The 14,305-nt window shown below is 25.6% G+C and overlaps 1 protein-coding gene across 3 annotated transcripts in view; it reads right to left on the minus strand.

Annotated features, from left to right (window-relative positions):
• LOC107451897 (protein-L-histidine N-pros-methyltransferase) overlaps positions 1–12,497 on the minus strand; it is a 376,215-nt gene extending 363,718 nt beyond the window's left edge. The window contains exons 1-2 of one of the 3 annotated variants that reach the window (XM_043038695.2): positions 12,382–12,497; positions 6,474–6,588 (exon numbers count right to left, since the gene is read on the minus strand). In XM_043038695.2, coding sequence (XP_042894629.1) covers positions 6,474–6,569 — 96 coding nt within the window. In that variant the 5' untranslated portion in view covers positions 6,570–6,588; positions 12,382–12,497. Of the gene's footprint in view, positions 1–6,473; positions 6,589–12,271 lie in introns of all 3 variants that reach the window. The other 2 variants (XM_043038696.2, XM_043038697.2) reach the window with 2 other exon arrangements.
• Between the last annotated feature and the right edge of the window lie 1,808 nt (positions 12,498–14,305).

Consider the following 14,305-nt stretch of genomic DNA (forward strand, 5'->3'; position numbering starts at 1 on the left):
CTTTTTAAAAATTAAGTACTAAAATTATAATGAAAAATGTAAAATCAGTGTCATCATGTAAATTAATAAGGGCATTGAGAAGAATCAAGGAAAGTTTTGTTGATTAGTTGCAGTAGATGAGGAAAAACTAAAATTCAACATTCCTCTGATTTACAACATACTTTCCGAACATAGTCATAGTTTAAAAAATATCGATTTATGGTTTCTAAATTCTACATAATGTAAAGCAAGATAATTAAAGTTTAAAAGGAAAATATTGCTAATTTAAAAAAAAAAAAAAANAAAAAAAAAAAAAAAAAAAAAAGAGAGAAAACTCTGAAATACATTTATATATATATTATGTTTGGATAATATATTATAAATGGACTAATAATATATTATATACGGATTTAATTATTAAAAATAATTTGCTGTTATTTATTTTTTGCTTGCTTTATTGACTGGACATTCGATGCTCATTCACTAGCATTTTATTTGTAGCGCACCAGTACATTAAATAAATAGTAAACTAACCACAAAATGATAAAAAATAAAATTGATTAATTGGATTGGATGTAGAATTTGATAACAAAATTAGAGGTGGTCAAACTGCCAACAACCCAAAAGTTGCCATACTCAAGGCTAAGAAACCAAACAGAATCATAAACTTAGTTTGATGTTAAAATAAAAGGAGGAAATAGGAAACCAATAAAAAATAAATTAAAAGATGATCATTAGTTCACCTGGGGATAGTGGAATTAGTACTTATCTAAAGAAAATAAACTTCCTGAGGGAATAAATAAAACCAATAATAAATAAAATAAGTAAATCCCAATGTTTACATTCATTAATTAATAAATGTTTATGCTGGAATAATAAAAAACATTTTATGAAAATGAATTTACCATTAAATGTATTTAAAAATAATTTGTAATTATGTTTAGTTTTAAAATATATATATTTGTAAAATATGCGAAAATTAGTGTAAATAAAAAAAAAGAAAAGAGGAAAATATAATATATATATTTATTTTACTTGAGCTTTTTCTATTTTTCTTAACCATTCAGATTTAAAAAAAAAAAAAATTCAAATATCAGAATGGTTTCAGAAATTTGGTTATTTTTCATCTAAGTATAACAGTTACTTCATTTGCTTTGGTAGCCTCATTCATGAAAACTAAATATTATGAAAGGAAATAAATATTTTTATTACTATATAAAGTCTAGACAAAAGAAAGGCAAGAAAAATTATTTTAATTTAAACTTAACATTTTTATAAGTTTTAAAATTATCAATAAAAACAAATTCTTTGAGTGGATGAAACTCAACAAACACCATTATGCAATAAAACAATAACAAAACTCCGAAAATACAATAAAATAAATACAATAGATAAAGAAAACTTTTTATTAAATTTATAAAAATACAAATCCATAAGTTCAACGCTTTAAAAATCACTTCCACAGCAAAAATATGTCATCTTATATTTGCTTATTTGTTGTATAACAGATATTTTCAATAAAAATATTCTAAGTTCTTCATCGAATAAATTTATTCAATAGTCGAAATAATTCAATAAATTTATTCAATCGGTAAAAATATTTAAATTCTCAATAACATTAAAATTGCTACATCAAAAGTTACTTTCCTCTTTTAATTTTATTTTTCAAAAATACTTTGCATACATTTACTTTTTTTCATGTCTTTATCAATCCTTTAATTTAGAACACTATCTAACTTTTGAACAAAGCTTAAAATACAGTTAAAGCAAATAAGCATTTAAAATTACATTAAAAAACACTCAACTTTTAAAGTAAATTTTTGCAAATCAAAACTGATCAAATGCTAGCATGTATAATTTTAAAGAGCATGTTATCATTTAACTTTCATTTTATTTAACAAATTCTGTCATTTACCATTATACAAATAATATTTTAAAAATAAAACATATGCTTTTTACAGTTGGTAAAATAATTTTGAGGCATTAACATAAATTTAATTTCTTTTTTCATTTTTTCACACAATGTAGGAAATTTGGCTAACATTTCTCTAATGAACAAATTTACACTTTTTATTTCTTTTACTTTATTTTTAGAATTTTTTTTATTATATACTTCTATGTTTATCTTCGTAATATAACATGAAAAACAAAACGGTTTACTGAGTAGAAAAAACATAAGTCAAATCACAATTTTTTATCTGTTTTTAATTTGTTAAGTGTAAAACATTTATAACTTTAAAAGACACGTTAAAATTGGTAATTTACAAAAAATTTGGTATTCACAAAATATTGGACAACATGTAGAGTTCCGTGCAGTTATTGCTCATTAGATTTATTTTTTAAAAACATTTTCATTAAAAATATAGTTCATATTTTCTTTATTTTCAGCAAATATAAGTTTGAAGCAGCTATTAACATTATACATTAAAATTTACACTGCTAACAACTGTACATAGTACTGATATCTTATTAATATTGATTCATGTTACATTATAAGGTGCAGGATACGTATTGAATGATAGGTTTTATCTCGAAAAAATTTTCAAATACAGTTTTACTTAACATTCACTATAATTCAATAGGTTTTATCTTCAAATAATTTTTAAATACAGTTTTACTTAACATTCACTTTAATTCAAAATGTCAACAGTGAATTAATGTATAAGTTATTTCTTGTTGCAAAGTTATTACTATACAAAAAGCAAAAGTATATGGGTAAACTTTCGCACTATAATTATTTGAAAAGGCATTTCAAGTTACTCAAAGATATCAATACTAATTTCTCATTTAATAAATTAAAATGGATTATATTTTCAATATAAAATCAAAAACAAATTACTGAAAAACTGTCTGGTTGATTTCTAATTGTCTATTTTGTAGGTATTTTGTTTAATATTTTATTCTTACATACATTAATTAAATGTATTTATTTATCCAGTATCCATTTTTAATTTGTAAAGAAATCACAAAAAATCATTAACAAACAGTAATCACCAAACTAATAGCAGGGTGTCCACAATCGTTTAAAAAAATGGCTTTTCCTGATTGATTTTATTTAATTTTCCAGATTTTTGTAACTGGTTGTATAAATTTTATCATTAATTTTTCATTGTGTTATACATAAAATCAATAATAAAATACTTATATTTGCTGTAAATAATTCTTTTTTTGAAAAACATTGGACATTTAGAAAACTCCAATTCAAATTAAGTCATTTGCTCTGGGCTTTTGGAGCAATTAAACCTAATTCTCTGATATTTGCAGATTGATAAAATTTCCAGACTTTTTCTTGCGTATCCATTATACCAATGATAACTCAAGTTGAGCTCTTTTATATCCTTAAAGAGTAAACTAAATCATCATTCCTTCAAATCTTTTTCTTTATCACAATACTTTGTTTCGAAACATGTATAAAAAATATGTATATTATTCATAATATTCAAAATTCTTTAAATGGAACTGAATTTTTTTTTCTTCTTTGAGATAGAATTTTTTAACTTTAGAAAATTTCTACAAAACAAAATTTATCATTTATTCACCAACAAGAATCAAAGAAAGACCAATATTTTGCTATAAAATATTAAATCATTTTCATGCAACAGGCATGTATGACACATAAAAACAAATCATTGAAAAAATGTGAATCAAATGGATTTGTTTAAAAAAGAACAAAATAATTTTTTATACTGCTAGAACAAAAAATAATAATCAATAAATCAGTCTCAATTTTTAAACTAACAAAGTAATGTTTTCTTTTTCATGAATAAACAAAATTAAATTACTAATAAAGAAGTATTCTGTAGAGTATGTAGATAGGTTTGACTGCACACCACAGAGAGGAAAAAATAATCCATTGATGTTTAGCAGATATTTTCTTTTACCAAAAGCTTGACAAAACCGAGTTCATCATTTACCCTTTAATGGTCAACAAGTTGAATTTAGGCGTTATTGGCAAAACAAACTGCTTTCAAAAGTTTTCCAATAAAGAAATCAGACTTGACAAAAAAAATAAAGCACAAAATGATCAACACAGGCATTTAAAGGGTTGATATGAATAATTTTGTAATATCTTGAAAATTTTTTATATTGCATTTAACAGTACAGTGACTGTGATGGGAAAAAAATGCAAACACTTCAAAGTAAATCCAGTGAAAGCCCCCCCTCCTCAGTGGTAGAGAGAAAGGAAGTATAGTTTTATGGCATAAGAGCTGCAAGTATCAATACAATGCTTAATATGCCTTAATTATTATTAAGACTTAGATTATGATGACTTCTATAATTTTAGATTTTTTTTCCTCTTATTTTTTTCTTTCTTTTTCATAAATAAATTTTTTATTCACGTTGCATAAAGATTAATACAAATTTTATGTGTGTGTGTATATATATAGTGCACATTAATTTTTTAATATTTGTTAAAGTTAAATGAAAATTAAAAAAAAACTATTTTAACACAAAATGTAGTTTTCGCAAAAAAAAAATTTTTTTTTAGCCCAATAAAATCTTAAGTATTTCAATTAAAAGAGTATCAGGGCTCAAAAATTATATAGTCTGACATGCCTGAGTAAGTAAAATATCTTATCTGGCATGTATTTTTGTTTACATGTAAATATTAAATAAAAAATACAGTAAAATTAATTGAGTGTCCCTGAAATTTTGATATTAATCTACAAGATGTCGGTTTGAAAAGAAATAGCAATAAAGGCGAAAAAAAGAACTTTACGAAAAATTTTTTTATAATAATACATACTGTGCATAAGTAGTATTACTGCACTTGCCAATAATACTTACTTTTAATATTACTTCTCTATGTTATTAATTATGAACTGCATTTACTCGTTCAATGTTAAATACTTTCTTGTTAATAATATCAAATATCTTCGTTAATACTTGATTTATACTTAAAATAAAAATGTTAATGTAGATATGATGTTAATATCATTTTTTTTACAGATTTATAAATAATAGGGGCAGTTTTTCCTCAATATGAAATTCAAAAAAATTTCTGAATGCATACAAATTTCATGTAGGCATGTATTTTGTAGACTAACATGCCTGATGCAGCATGCAAAAATTTTAAGATTTTAGGAGCTCTGATAGATATACAATAGGACAAAACCAAACAATAAGAACTATTAATTATATCTAACACATAAAAGGAAAATCAAATTAGCTTGAAAAAAAAGATCCTTAACTTGCTCTAAAGATGTCTCATTTAAAACTTTATACTAATGTAACGCGTAAATTTACTCTAAAATTAGTACAAAAAAGATACCATGACTTGTTCTATTTTTGAAAAAATTTCAGTTCTGGATGTAATTTATGTTGATGCTGTATCAAAAAGTATTACAGTTAAGAAATAAAAAATCATATTTTAGTATTTCTTTATTGTGTTGTGCAACATGTAACTGTAAACCTATATGTAAGAAGTAAATGTGTTATCTTTTTTTATTAAATAATTAATGAAATTTCGAACAAACTTGCATGACCAGGATAACTTATTAGGGACAAGAAATTTTAGACCCATTCCCATCAATTGAGGCCCTATTGGAGACGAATCCACATACAAGTCTTATTTTATTGAACTCAAATTTTTATATTAGTATTTGTAATGTTTTGTTATAAATGTCTTACTATATTGCACACTACACTTTCAAGGATGACCCCTCCCTCCCATTATAATGACAGAAACATTAAGTCTTCCTAACTATTCGATACTCAGTATTATGTTAATGTCAATCTAAAACCAAGCAGTTCATACCAAATAGCAATTTTAAAAAGAAAAATTATTTTCTCTGAGAAATTAATTTCAAAATTAGTTATTTAACTAAGCATTGAGCTTTAAAAAAAAAAAAAAAAACTTCTATTGATAAGATATCAAAAACTACTTTTCTTTTAATGTTTTTGCACATAAAATTTAAAACCTCTAAAACCTTGTTATATTAGAATGAACCGAACCAAAAAGATTCTTATTCTAAATGGTTATAATTTATGGTCTAAAAGTTAAGAGAAATATTATAATTTAAAGCAGAAGATTGCATTTTCATGCAAAAAAAACTGTCAAGCTACCCCTTTACACATTGATTAGATTAACAATAAATTTATTAATCATACTTATACTGTTTAAAACCTTTTATTCTTGATTTTTTAAGTGTTTGTGTCCTTTCTTGGTTGATTGGAGTTAAAATATGCATTATTTATATCCCTCTTAATCTTTTTCTTTCACACAATTTTTTTACTGTGCAAAATGCTACTAATTGAAGCAAATTGTGTGGTTATAAATATGCATTTCATGTAATTTATTTCATTATAAATATGGATACTTTTGAAAAGAATTTTGATAACTAAAATACCATACAACTGCTGTAAAAAATATGTCATATGTCTACTTCGTAAAAAATATAATCGATAAGATATATGAATATTACTGCTTGTGTTATAATGTAAACAATATATGTAAGCTTTCAAATAAATAAACCTTTTTTTAAACATCCTACCTTGGATTTATCTAAGGAGCGAAGATTTTCATCTTTAACCATCTTTTCAAACAAAGATCTAGCCAAGGAACTTCGCAAGTATGGTCTTACTGCCATTTCAAAAGTTCTAGAATCACTGAATAAAAAAGATAAACTTCAGTGAATGCAAAAAGAACTTTTGTTAATTTATTAAATACTATTCTATTTGGTAATTATTTTTAAAAAAATGTGGACCACACCTTAATGTTAAAACTAAATTTTTAATTTATTTTATGTTTTTTCATTTGACAGTATACTTTTAAAAATATTAGAGATGGTAAATAAGTTTAATTATTGAGGATTTTAAGCATATTTATAAAGGCATATTTTGCAGTTTTTAAACACAATTTTTGTTATAAAAGAACTTTTTAGATATCAATAAAGTCGGGAATTGAAAGACTAACATTTTTTTACAATATTTTTTTTTAGTGATTTCTAATATATTTTAAATTTTTGGTCTGTCTCATCGATTGGGAAGGAACAAATTACATTACTTAATTCAGACTAATTAAACCTGATACTTTTGCTAAACCAGATATTACAAACATATTTTGAACAGCTTGAAAAATGTTATCCAAGATAATGGTATTATAGTCAGGTCACTAGCCTATTCAAAAGGGTACAGAAAATGATCAGGGTTTAATTTCTCCAGAGCATAGTTTTATTGGTTAGAAATTTCCTTCAAAATTATAGACTTTTTTTTAAAAAAAAAAGTTTCATTAGCTTCTTTAAAATATTTTTAGAAAATTTGTATCTTGTTAAAAGTTTTGATAATTTTTTTCGTTACCAAATGAAAAAAATCATTTGATTTTACACACTTCTCCAATAAACTAGTCTATGTATTAAAAATAGAAATCAAAATATATTAAAATAGTAATAATTAAAAAATATATATTGGAGAATTGTAGCATTAAATTTAAGATCCCATTCATTAATTTAAGGTGATTTAAGAGATAAATATTTATATTTGTGTTATACTTGACATAACAGAAAAAATTTCTCTTTTAACATAACAGTAAAAATTCTTTCATTTTTTTCCATCAAGGCAGCCCTCGTAGTTCCTTTATACAAAATTTTTCCTTCAGGGATAATTTTTCATTCTTTTTTAACATGAAAAATATTTGTTAAGTAACTTATTTATCTTTCTTTTACATTAAACAATTTTGTAGCAATATTTTCCACAAAAATTGGACAGCAAAAATTTCCACAGTACTATTTGAATTTCCCACGAACGTTGCTCGCACCCATGTCTATTCATAACCGAGGCTGGTTCATTAAGGACAACTAGCAATCCTTATGTTCTGCATTAGTAAATTTTGTTACAATAAAGGAAGAATAATTATTAATGTGACTAAAGAATACCGATTAAACGATTAAAAATTAGAAAAAAAGCACAAAATTTGTTTGTTCTTGTATAGTACATTAGCATGTGAATTAACTCATGGACATGATGGTGATTTTCAAACTTTATTAAGTATAATAAACAATCAACAGGGAACACCTAATGTCAAAAACTACAAAATAAGGAAGGAGGAATAATAACAACCTTTCTCTAATTAAAAAATTTAGCGTAGATAAATATAAATTCCTAATTTAATAAATTATTTTAGAATTTTACACTTATACTAAATTTTAATGAAAATTACACCATCTTTTCTTAATATACAAGTTATAATACAAATAATGCTACATGTGAATTCAAGAAAGAAATACTCGTTTGGATTTAAATTCCTGTATAGTTAATATTTTANTAAAACTAAATTTTTAATTCATTTAATAAAAAAATTTATTTTATGTTTTTTCATTTGACAGTATACTTTTAAAAATATTAGAGATGGTAAATAAGTTTAATTATTGAGGATTTTAAGTATATTTATAAAGGCATATTTCGCAGCTTTCAAATACAATTTTTGTTATAAAAGAACTTTTTAGATATCAATAAAATTTTGTCAATGTTTATAACTAAAGACAGGATTTGAAAGACTAACATTATTTTTTTTACTCTTTTAGAGTATTTTATCAAACTTTGAATTTTTTTCTTTTTTACTTTCAGGTAAAAGTTATCTATCACACTTCAAAATTTATTCCTATATGAACAATTTTATTCGAAATCTTTCAAATATTTTTTACTGTTTTTAATATAGCGACATAAAAGAATCGAATAGCTAGGCATAAATGTAATGACCATAAAAAATTACGGAAATATCAGAAAAATAAAAAGTGTCATCAGCCTAATATAGAAAACTGATGTCTTTCATTGAACCAGAGAATTTCTATGAATAAGTACATAGTTATTTTATTTGTTAATAAAGTATCACACTTCATTAAAATGTTTAAAATATTATGAGCTTGTGTGGATATGGAGTGAAAGCCTAATTTTACAATTTTTTTTTAGTGATTTCTAATATTTTTTAAATTTTTGGTCTGTCTCATCGATCGGGAAGGAACAAATTACATTACTTAATTCAGATTTAATTAAACCTGATACGCTTTTGCTAAACCAGATATAACAAACATATGTTGAACAGCTTGAAAAATGCTATCCAAGATAATGGTATTATAGTTAGGTCACTAGCCTATTCAAAAGGGTACAGAAAATGTTCAGGGTTTAAATTCCTCAGAGCATAGTTTTATTGGTTAGGAATTTCCTTCAAAATTATAGACTTTTTTTTTTCAAAGTTTTATTAGCTTGTTTAAAATATTTTTAGAAAGTTTGTATCTTGCTAAAATTTTTGATAATTTTTTTCCTTACTAAAGAAAAAAAAATCATTTGACTTTACACAATTCTCCAATAAACTAGTCTATGTATTAAAAATAAAAATATATTGAAATAGTAATAATTCAAAAATATATATTGGAGAATTGTATCATTAAATTTAAGATCCCACTCATTAATTTAAGAGATAAATATTTATATTAGTGTTATACTTAATATAACAGAAATTAATCTTTTTCTTTTAACATAAGATTAAAAATTCTTTCACTTTTGTCCATCAAGGCAGCCCTCGTTGTTCCTTTATACAAGATTTTTCCTTCAGGAATAGTTTTTCATTCTTTAACATGAAAAATATTTGTTAAGTGATTTATCCATTAATCCTTTTTTTATAATAAATAATTTTGTAGCAATATGTTTCACAAAAATTGGACAGCAAAAATTTCCACAGTACTGTTTGAATTTCCGACGAACGTTGCTCGTACAATCAGATGCATTCTGCACCATGTCTATTCATAACCGAGGCTAATTCATTAAAGACAACTAGCAATCGTTATTTTATGCATTAGTAAATTTTGTTACAATAAAGGAAGAATAATTATTAATGTGACTAAAGAATACCGATTAAACATGGCTTACAATATTATTAGCAATAAAACAATCTTAACTTCTGACTGATATCCATTATTTGTTTACATTAAAAATTAGAAAAAAAGTACAAAATTTGCTCTTTCTTGTATAGTAAATTAACTCATGGCCATGATGGTGATTTTCAAACTTTATTAAATATAATAAACAATCAACAGGGAACACCTGACAACAAAATAAAGGAGGAGGAATAATAACCTTTCTCTAATCAAAAAATTTAACGTAGACATACATAAATTCCTAATTTAATAAATTATTTTAGAATTTTACATTTATACTAAATTTTAATGAAAATATATACAAGCTATAATACAAATATACAAGCTATAATACAAATATATATGCTGCATTTGAATTCAAGAAAGAAATACTGGTTTGGATTTAAATTCCTGTATAGTTATATTTTAAGAAAATTTTTTAAATTAACCCTTTAATGCAGATTTTTTGAAAAAAAAACCGACCAAAAAAAAAAAATTATGTAAAAAAACACATTTTAGAACATTGTCTTTTCTTTTAGTGGACAATTTTGAAATACTGTGCTTTTGTTCCATGTAAAAAGGCTATATTTTATTCTTGAATAAATAGGTGTTATAGCTTACAATCCTATGTAAATGATAAATATCAATAAAATGATTTTTTTCTTCTTAGCTTTCACCTTGTTATTTTCAATTCTCAGTTATATTCAAGTGTGAAAAATTATAGCAGGATAAAATACAACGCCGCTCGAGTAATCTTGAGTGTCTTCCTGTTTAGCGAGCTAGAATTAACTCAAACGCACAAGTTAAGGGGTTAAGCATTCTTAGGTCCTCAGAATCTGAGCTCTAATTAAAACAATTCTACAAATTTTAAAAGAATAAATTTTTTAAAAAATTTTGAAAAGAGGCAGCACAAACTTAAATAGTGTGAGAAGAAGCACGTTGATTTATATTTGGATAACAATCACACTCGGATAGAAAACAAAGTATGACTTCTTTCGATTAACAAGAATGGATCTGTATAGTTAAATAACACAATTTTGCAACACAAGGTTTACATACTGTCAAAAGTCAACATTGTGAAACTGCAACAATAGTCTGATTGTTTGTTCAGAAAAAATATAGACATTAACTGTTTATTACATTATGGATTACCCAGATTTTGAAAGATCTTTCAATTGAAGAAGAAAATTTTAACAAATAATTTCATTAATGTTAGAAAGCATAACTGGGATATAATATGAAATTTGTCCAAAACTTTTTATACTACGTATCTTTAATCTCAAAACTGTATGTCGATAATTAATATATTTTGTATCATATGAGTTGAAGATAGAATAATTACGAAGATTCAATCATTAAAATAAATGATATTCTAATAATTATAAATAATAAAAAAAACATAAAAAGTAAACTGTTTTAAAAATTCTACAGTTCACCTCAGTACCTTATAACTTTTATTTTGATAATTTGAGCTGATTCTGGTTTAACAGAGACTCTGATATCCAGAGCGTATTGTTTTGGTTTTTATATTTTTGTTATAAACGAGTTTGACTGTAATTTTTTTTTTATATTTACTAGCACCACTCAAATTATATTAAGTGTAAATGCCAATATGGTAAATATATGATACAAAATAGTTTTTTTTTAAAAACAGAAAACTTAGATACTTAATTCGAAAAATTAAGTAAATATCCAATGTATTAGGTTTTCACAATAACTCACTCAAAAAATAAATAATATCCATAGTTATAGATAATGGATAGAGCTAAGAAATTCTTATGAAACTCAAATATACACACGATAATAAAAAACTATTCAATAACACAATTTTTGGTAAATAGAACTATTAAAAATATGTTACTTAGATATTTTTCGTTATTTTTATACTTTATCAGAGCATATATGAACTGTAAGAGTGCACAATTTATTCTAAATCAATTTTTATAAACAATTTTAGTGAACATTTTATTACTTTTGATTGTTTCACTTCATAAAAAATTTGTTATGAAGAATGAAAACCGATTGAATGTAATGAGTTAGTTAAAGGAGTTTTCCACAAAATAAATAAATAGAGATAAAAAAATTATCACATAGTTATGTCGCAAAACTTAAGAGTACGGTTTAAATAGAGTAAAACAAATTAAATGAATAACCAATGCACGGAGATAGCATGCACTGAAATAAACATAAAAACAAAATAAATAAACACAGTTCAACAGAACTTTCTAGTCAAAGAGATGAATAGCATAAATAAAATATATAATTCAAAGCAAAATTTAACATAGAATAATAACAGCAAGCAACAAGTTTTGAGAAATACATCGAAGTAAAAATGTAAACAAACACGGCATGACTTAAGCCTAACTGTTTACATAATTTCTCCAGCAGTATTTTAAGCGAATAACGAGTCTAGAAAACAATAGAATGAATAAAAATCATACAGGCAATGATTAAGATATATTTTATTTCGAAATATGTATTCAGAAGCTTAAAAATTGATAATTTAAGATGATTATCTTGCCGATAAATAACGTTACACTCACTAGCTTGCCAAGAGAAGCTTAAAAAAGGTTGCAATGTTTACACCGGAGCTTGGCTAGAGTTTTTTTCAGCCAAATTCGCCATTTGGGTCAAAGACGCTTCATGACAACTGCTTTATCGCCTTTTTGTCGCCAATAATTTCTTTTCATGGTAAAATATAAGGATAGTTGGTGCTGGTGATTGTTGAAACAATATAACATCTATATTGTTCTGAGTGGAAGAAAAAAAATGAGGGGAGGTGGAGAAATAGAATAATTTAAAATTGATGTCAGAAATACAACTTTTATTAAAATACAAAATGTTTTAACTGTAAGTATTTCCCGAGTAATACAAATTTATTTTTACTTACGATTTTTTAAAAAATATTAAATTTCTTAAAATAACTAAAGGAATTTATTTTAATTTGAGACTGATTTCATCATTTAAAAGATTGATTGATTTGGGTGTTCGTGGAAGAGTTTGTCCCCCAATTTATTAATTTTTTTTGTAACATGATGATAAGGGCAATAACGCTGATAAAGGCAAAGCAAAACCAGCAAAAAATATGCTTAGGTTGTACAATAGAACCCCACTTGATTGTTTCTCAAGGGAACATTTTTTGCTGTCAACTTCATATTTAAAATAATTACTAAAAATAAATTTATAATAAATATAAAAAATTTGAATTGAAAAAATTAAACTCTTCCTGCAAAATTATTTACGATACAAAAGAAGGATAAATAAATATATTTATTTCTGTAAAATTTTTGGAAATTTTGATTCTCTTTCTTTCACAGTGCAAACAATAAATTTTCAACAATGGTGGGAATTCAAAAAGTTCCTCATTGTTTTAAAGGCTTCAAAGTTTTCCCCAAACGTTTGCTCTAATTGAGTGTGTTGGAGTCATAATGGCTCAGGGGATAGAGAGTTCGCCTTCCAATGAGGTGAACCAGGTTCGAATCTCAGGGATTGTTGGTCAATACGAATTCCGCATTCGGCTTGCACCTACCACAGTGCTGACGAAAAGTATGCTTTGTGGTAGATGGACCGTGGGTTAGAGTCCCCTTACCATCAGGCTAACCAAGGGTGGTTTTCGTGGTTTTCCTCTCCATGTAAAGCAAATCCGGATTAGTTCCATCAAAAAGTCCACCACGAAAGCAAATTTCTCCCAATACTTGATCCAGGAGTTCCCTTGTCTTCTGGATTAGGCTCAAAATTACAAGGCTACGGAGTTGAACATTGGAAGTCGTAAACCCTAAATTGGGTAGGCTGTTCAACGATGGTTATAAAATTGATTGAGTTAAGTTCAATCTTCATCGGTATCATTATGCCCTTTTTCAGATTCTACAACCATTTCTTGAACCGACAACACCGCAAGTTTCAAAAATTTTTTTCAAACGAGGAATCGACATCAAACCTGTTGTTTGAAGTGTTTTTCCTAGACTCAAACAAATCCACACTTTCTTCATTATTAACAACAGGAGTTATTGCTTTTCTTCACAAAATAAATCAGCTTCTTTCTTCTTCTTTTTTTTTTTTTTTTTTTCCAAATTTTGGTAAAATTTCTGAACGATAAAGCGGGAATCTGCTAGTTTCGAAAACGATCTTAAGGGAGTTATTTTAATTCTTAACCGTAGTTGAACAGTCGACCCAATTTTTGGGTTTACTACTAATATTCTACTCCGTAGACTTAATTTTTAGCCCAATCCAGAAGACAAGGGAACTCGTAGATCAAATAATGAGAGAAATTTGCTTTCGTGGAAGACTTTTTTGTTATCACTAGATCGCATTTACGTTACTTGGAGAAGAAAACCACGAAAACATCCCACGGTTAGCCTGGCGGCAAGGGGATTCGAACCCATGATCCATCTACCACTGAGGATATTTTACGTCAGCACTATGGCCAGTGCGAGCCAGTTGCGGATTTCGTATCGATCTCTGGGATTCGAACCCGA

This window comes from Parasteatoda tepidariorum, chromosome 10, assembly GCF_043381705.1.
Source record: "Parasteatoda tepidariorum isolate YZ-2023 chromosome 10, CAS_Ptep_4.0, whole genome shotgun sequence".
Lineage (NCBI taxonomy): Eukaryota > Metazoa > Arthropoda > Arachnida > Araneae > Theridiidae > Parasteatoda > Parasteatoda tepidariorum.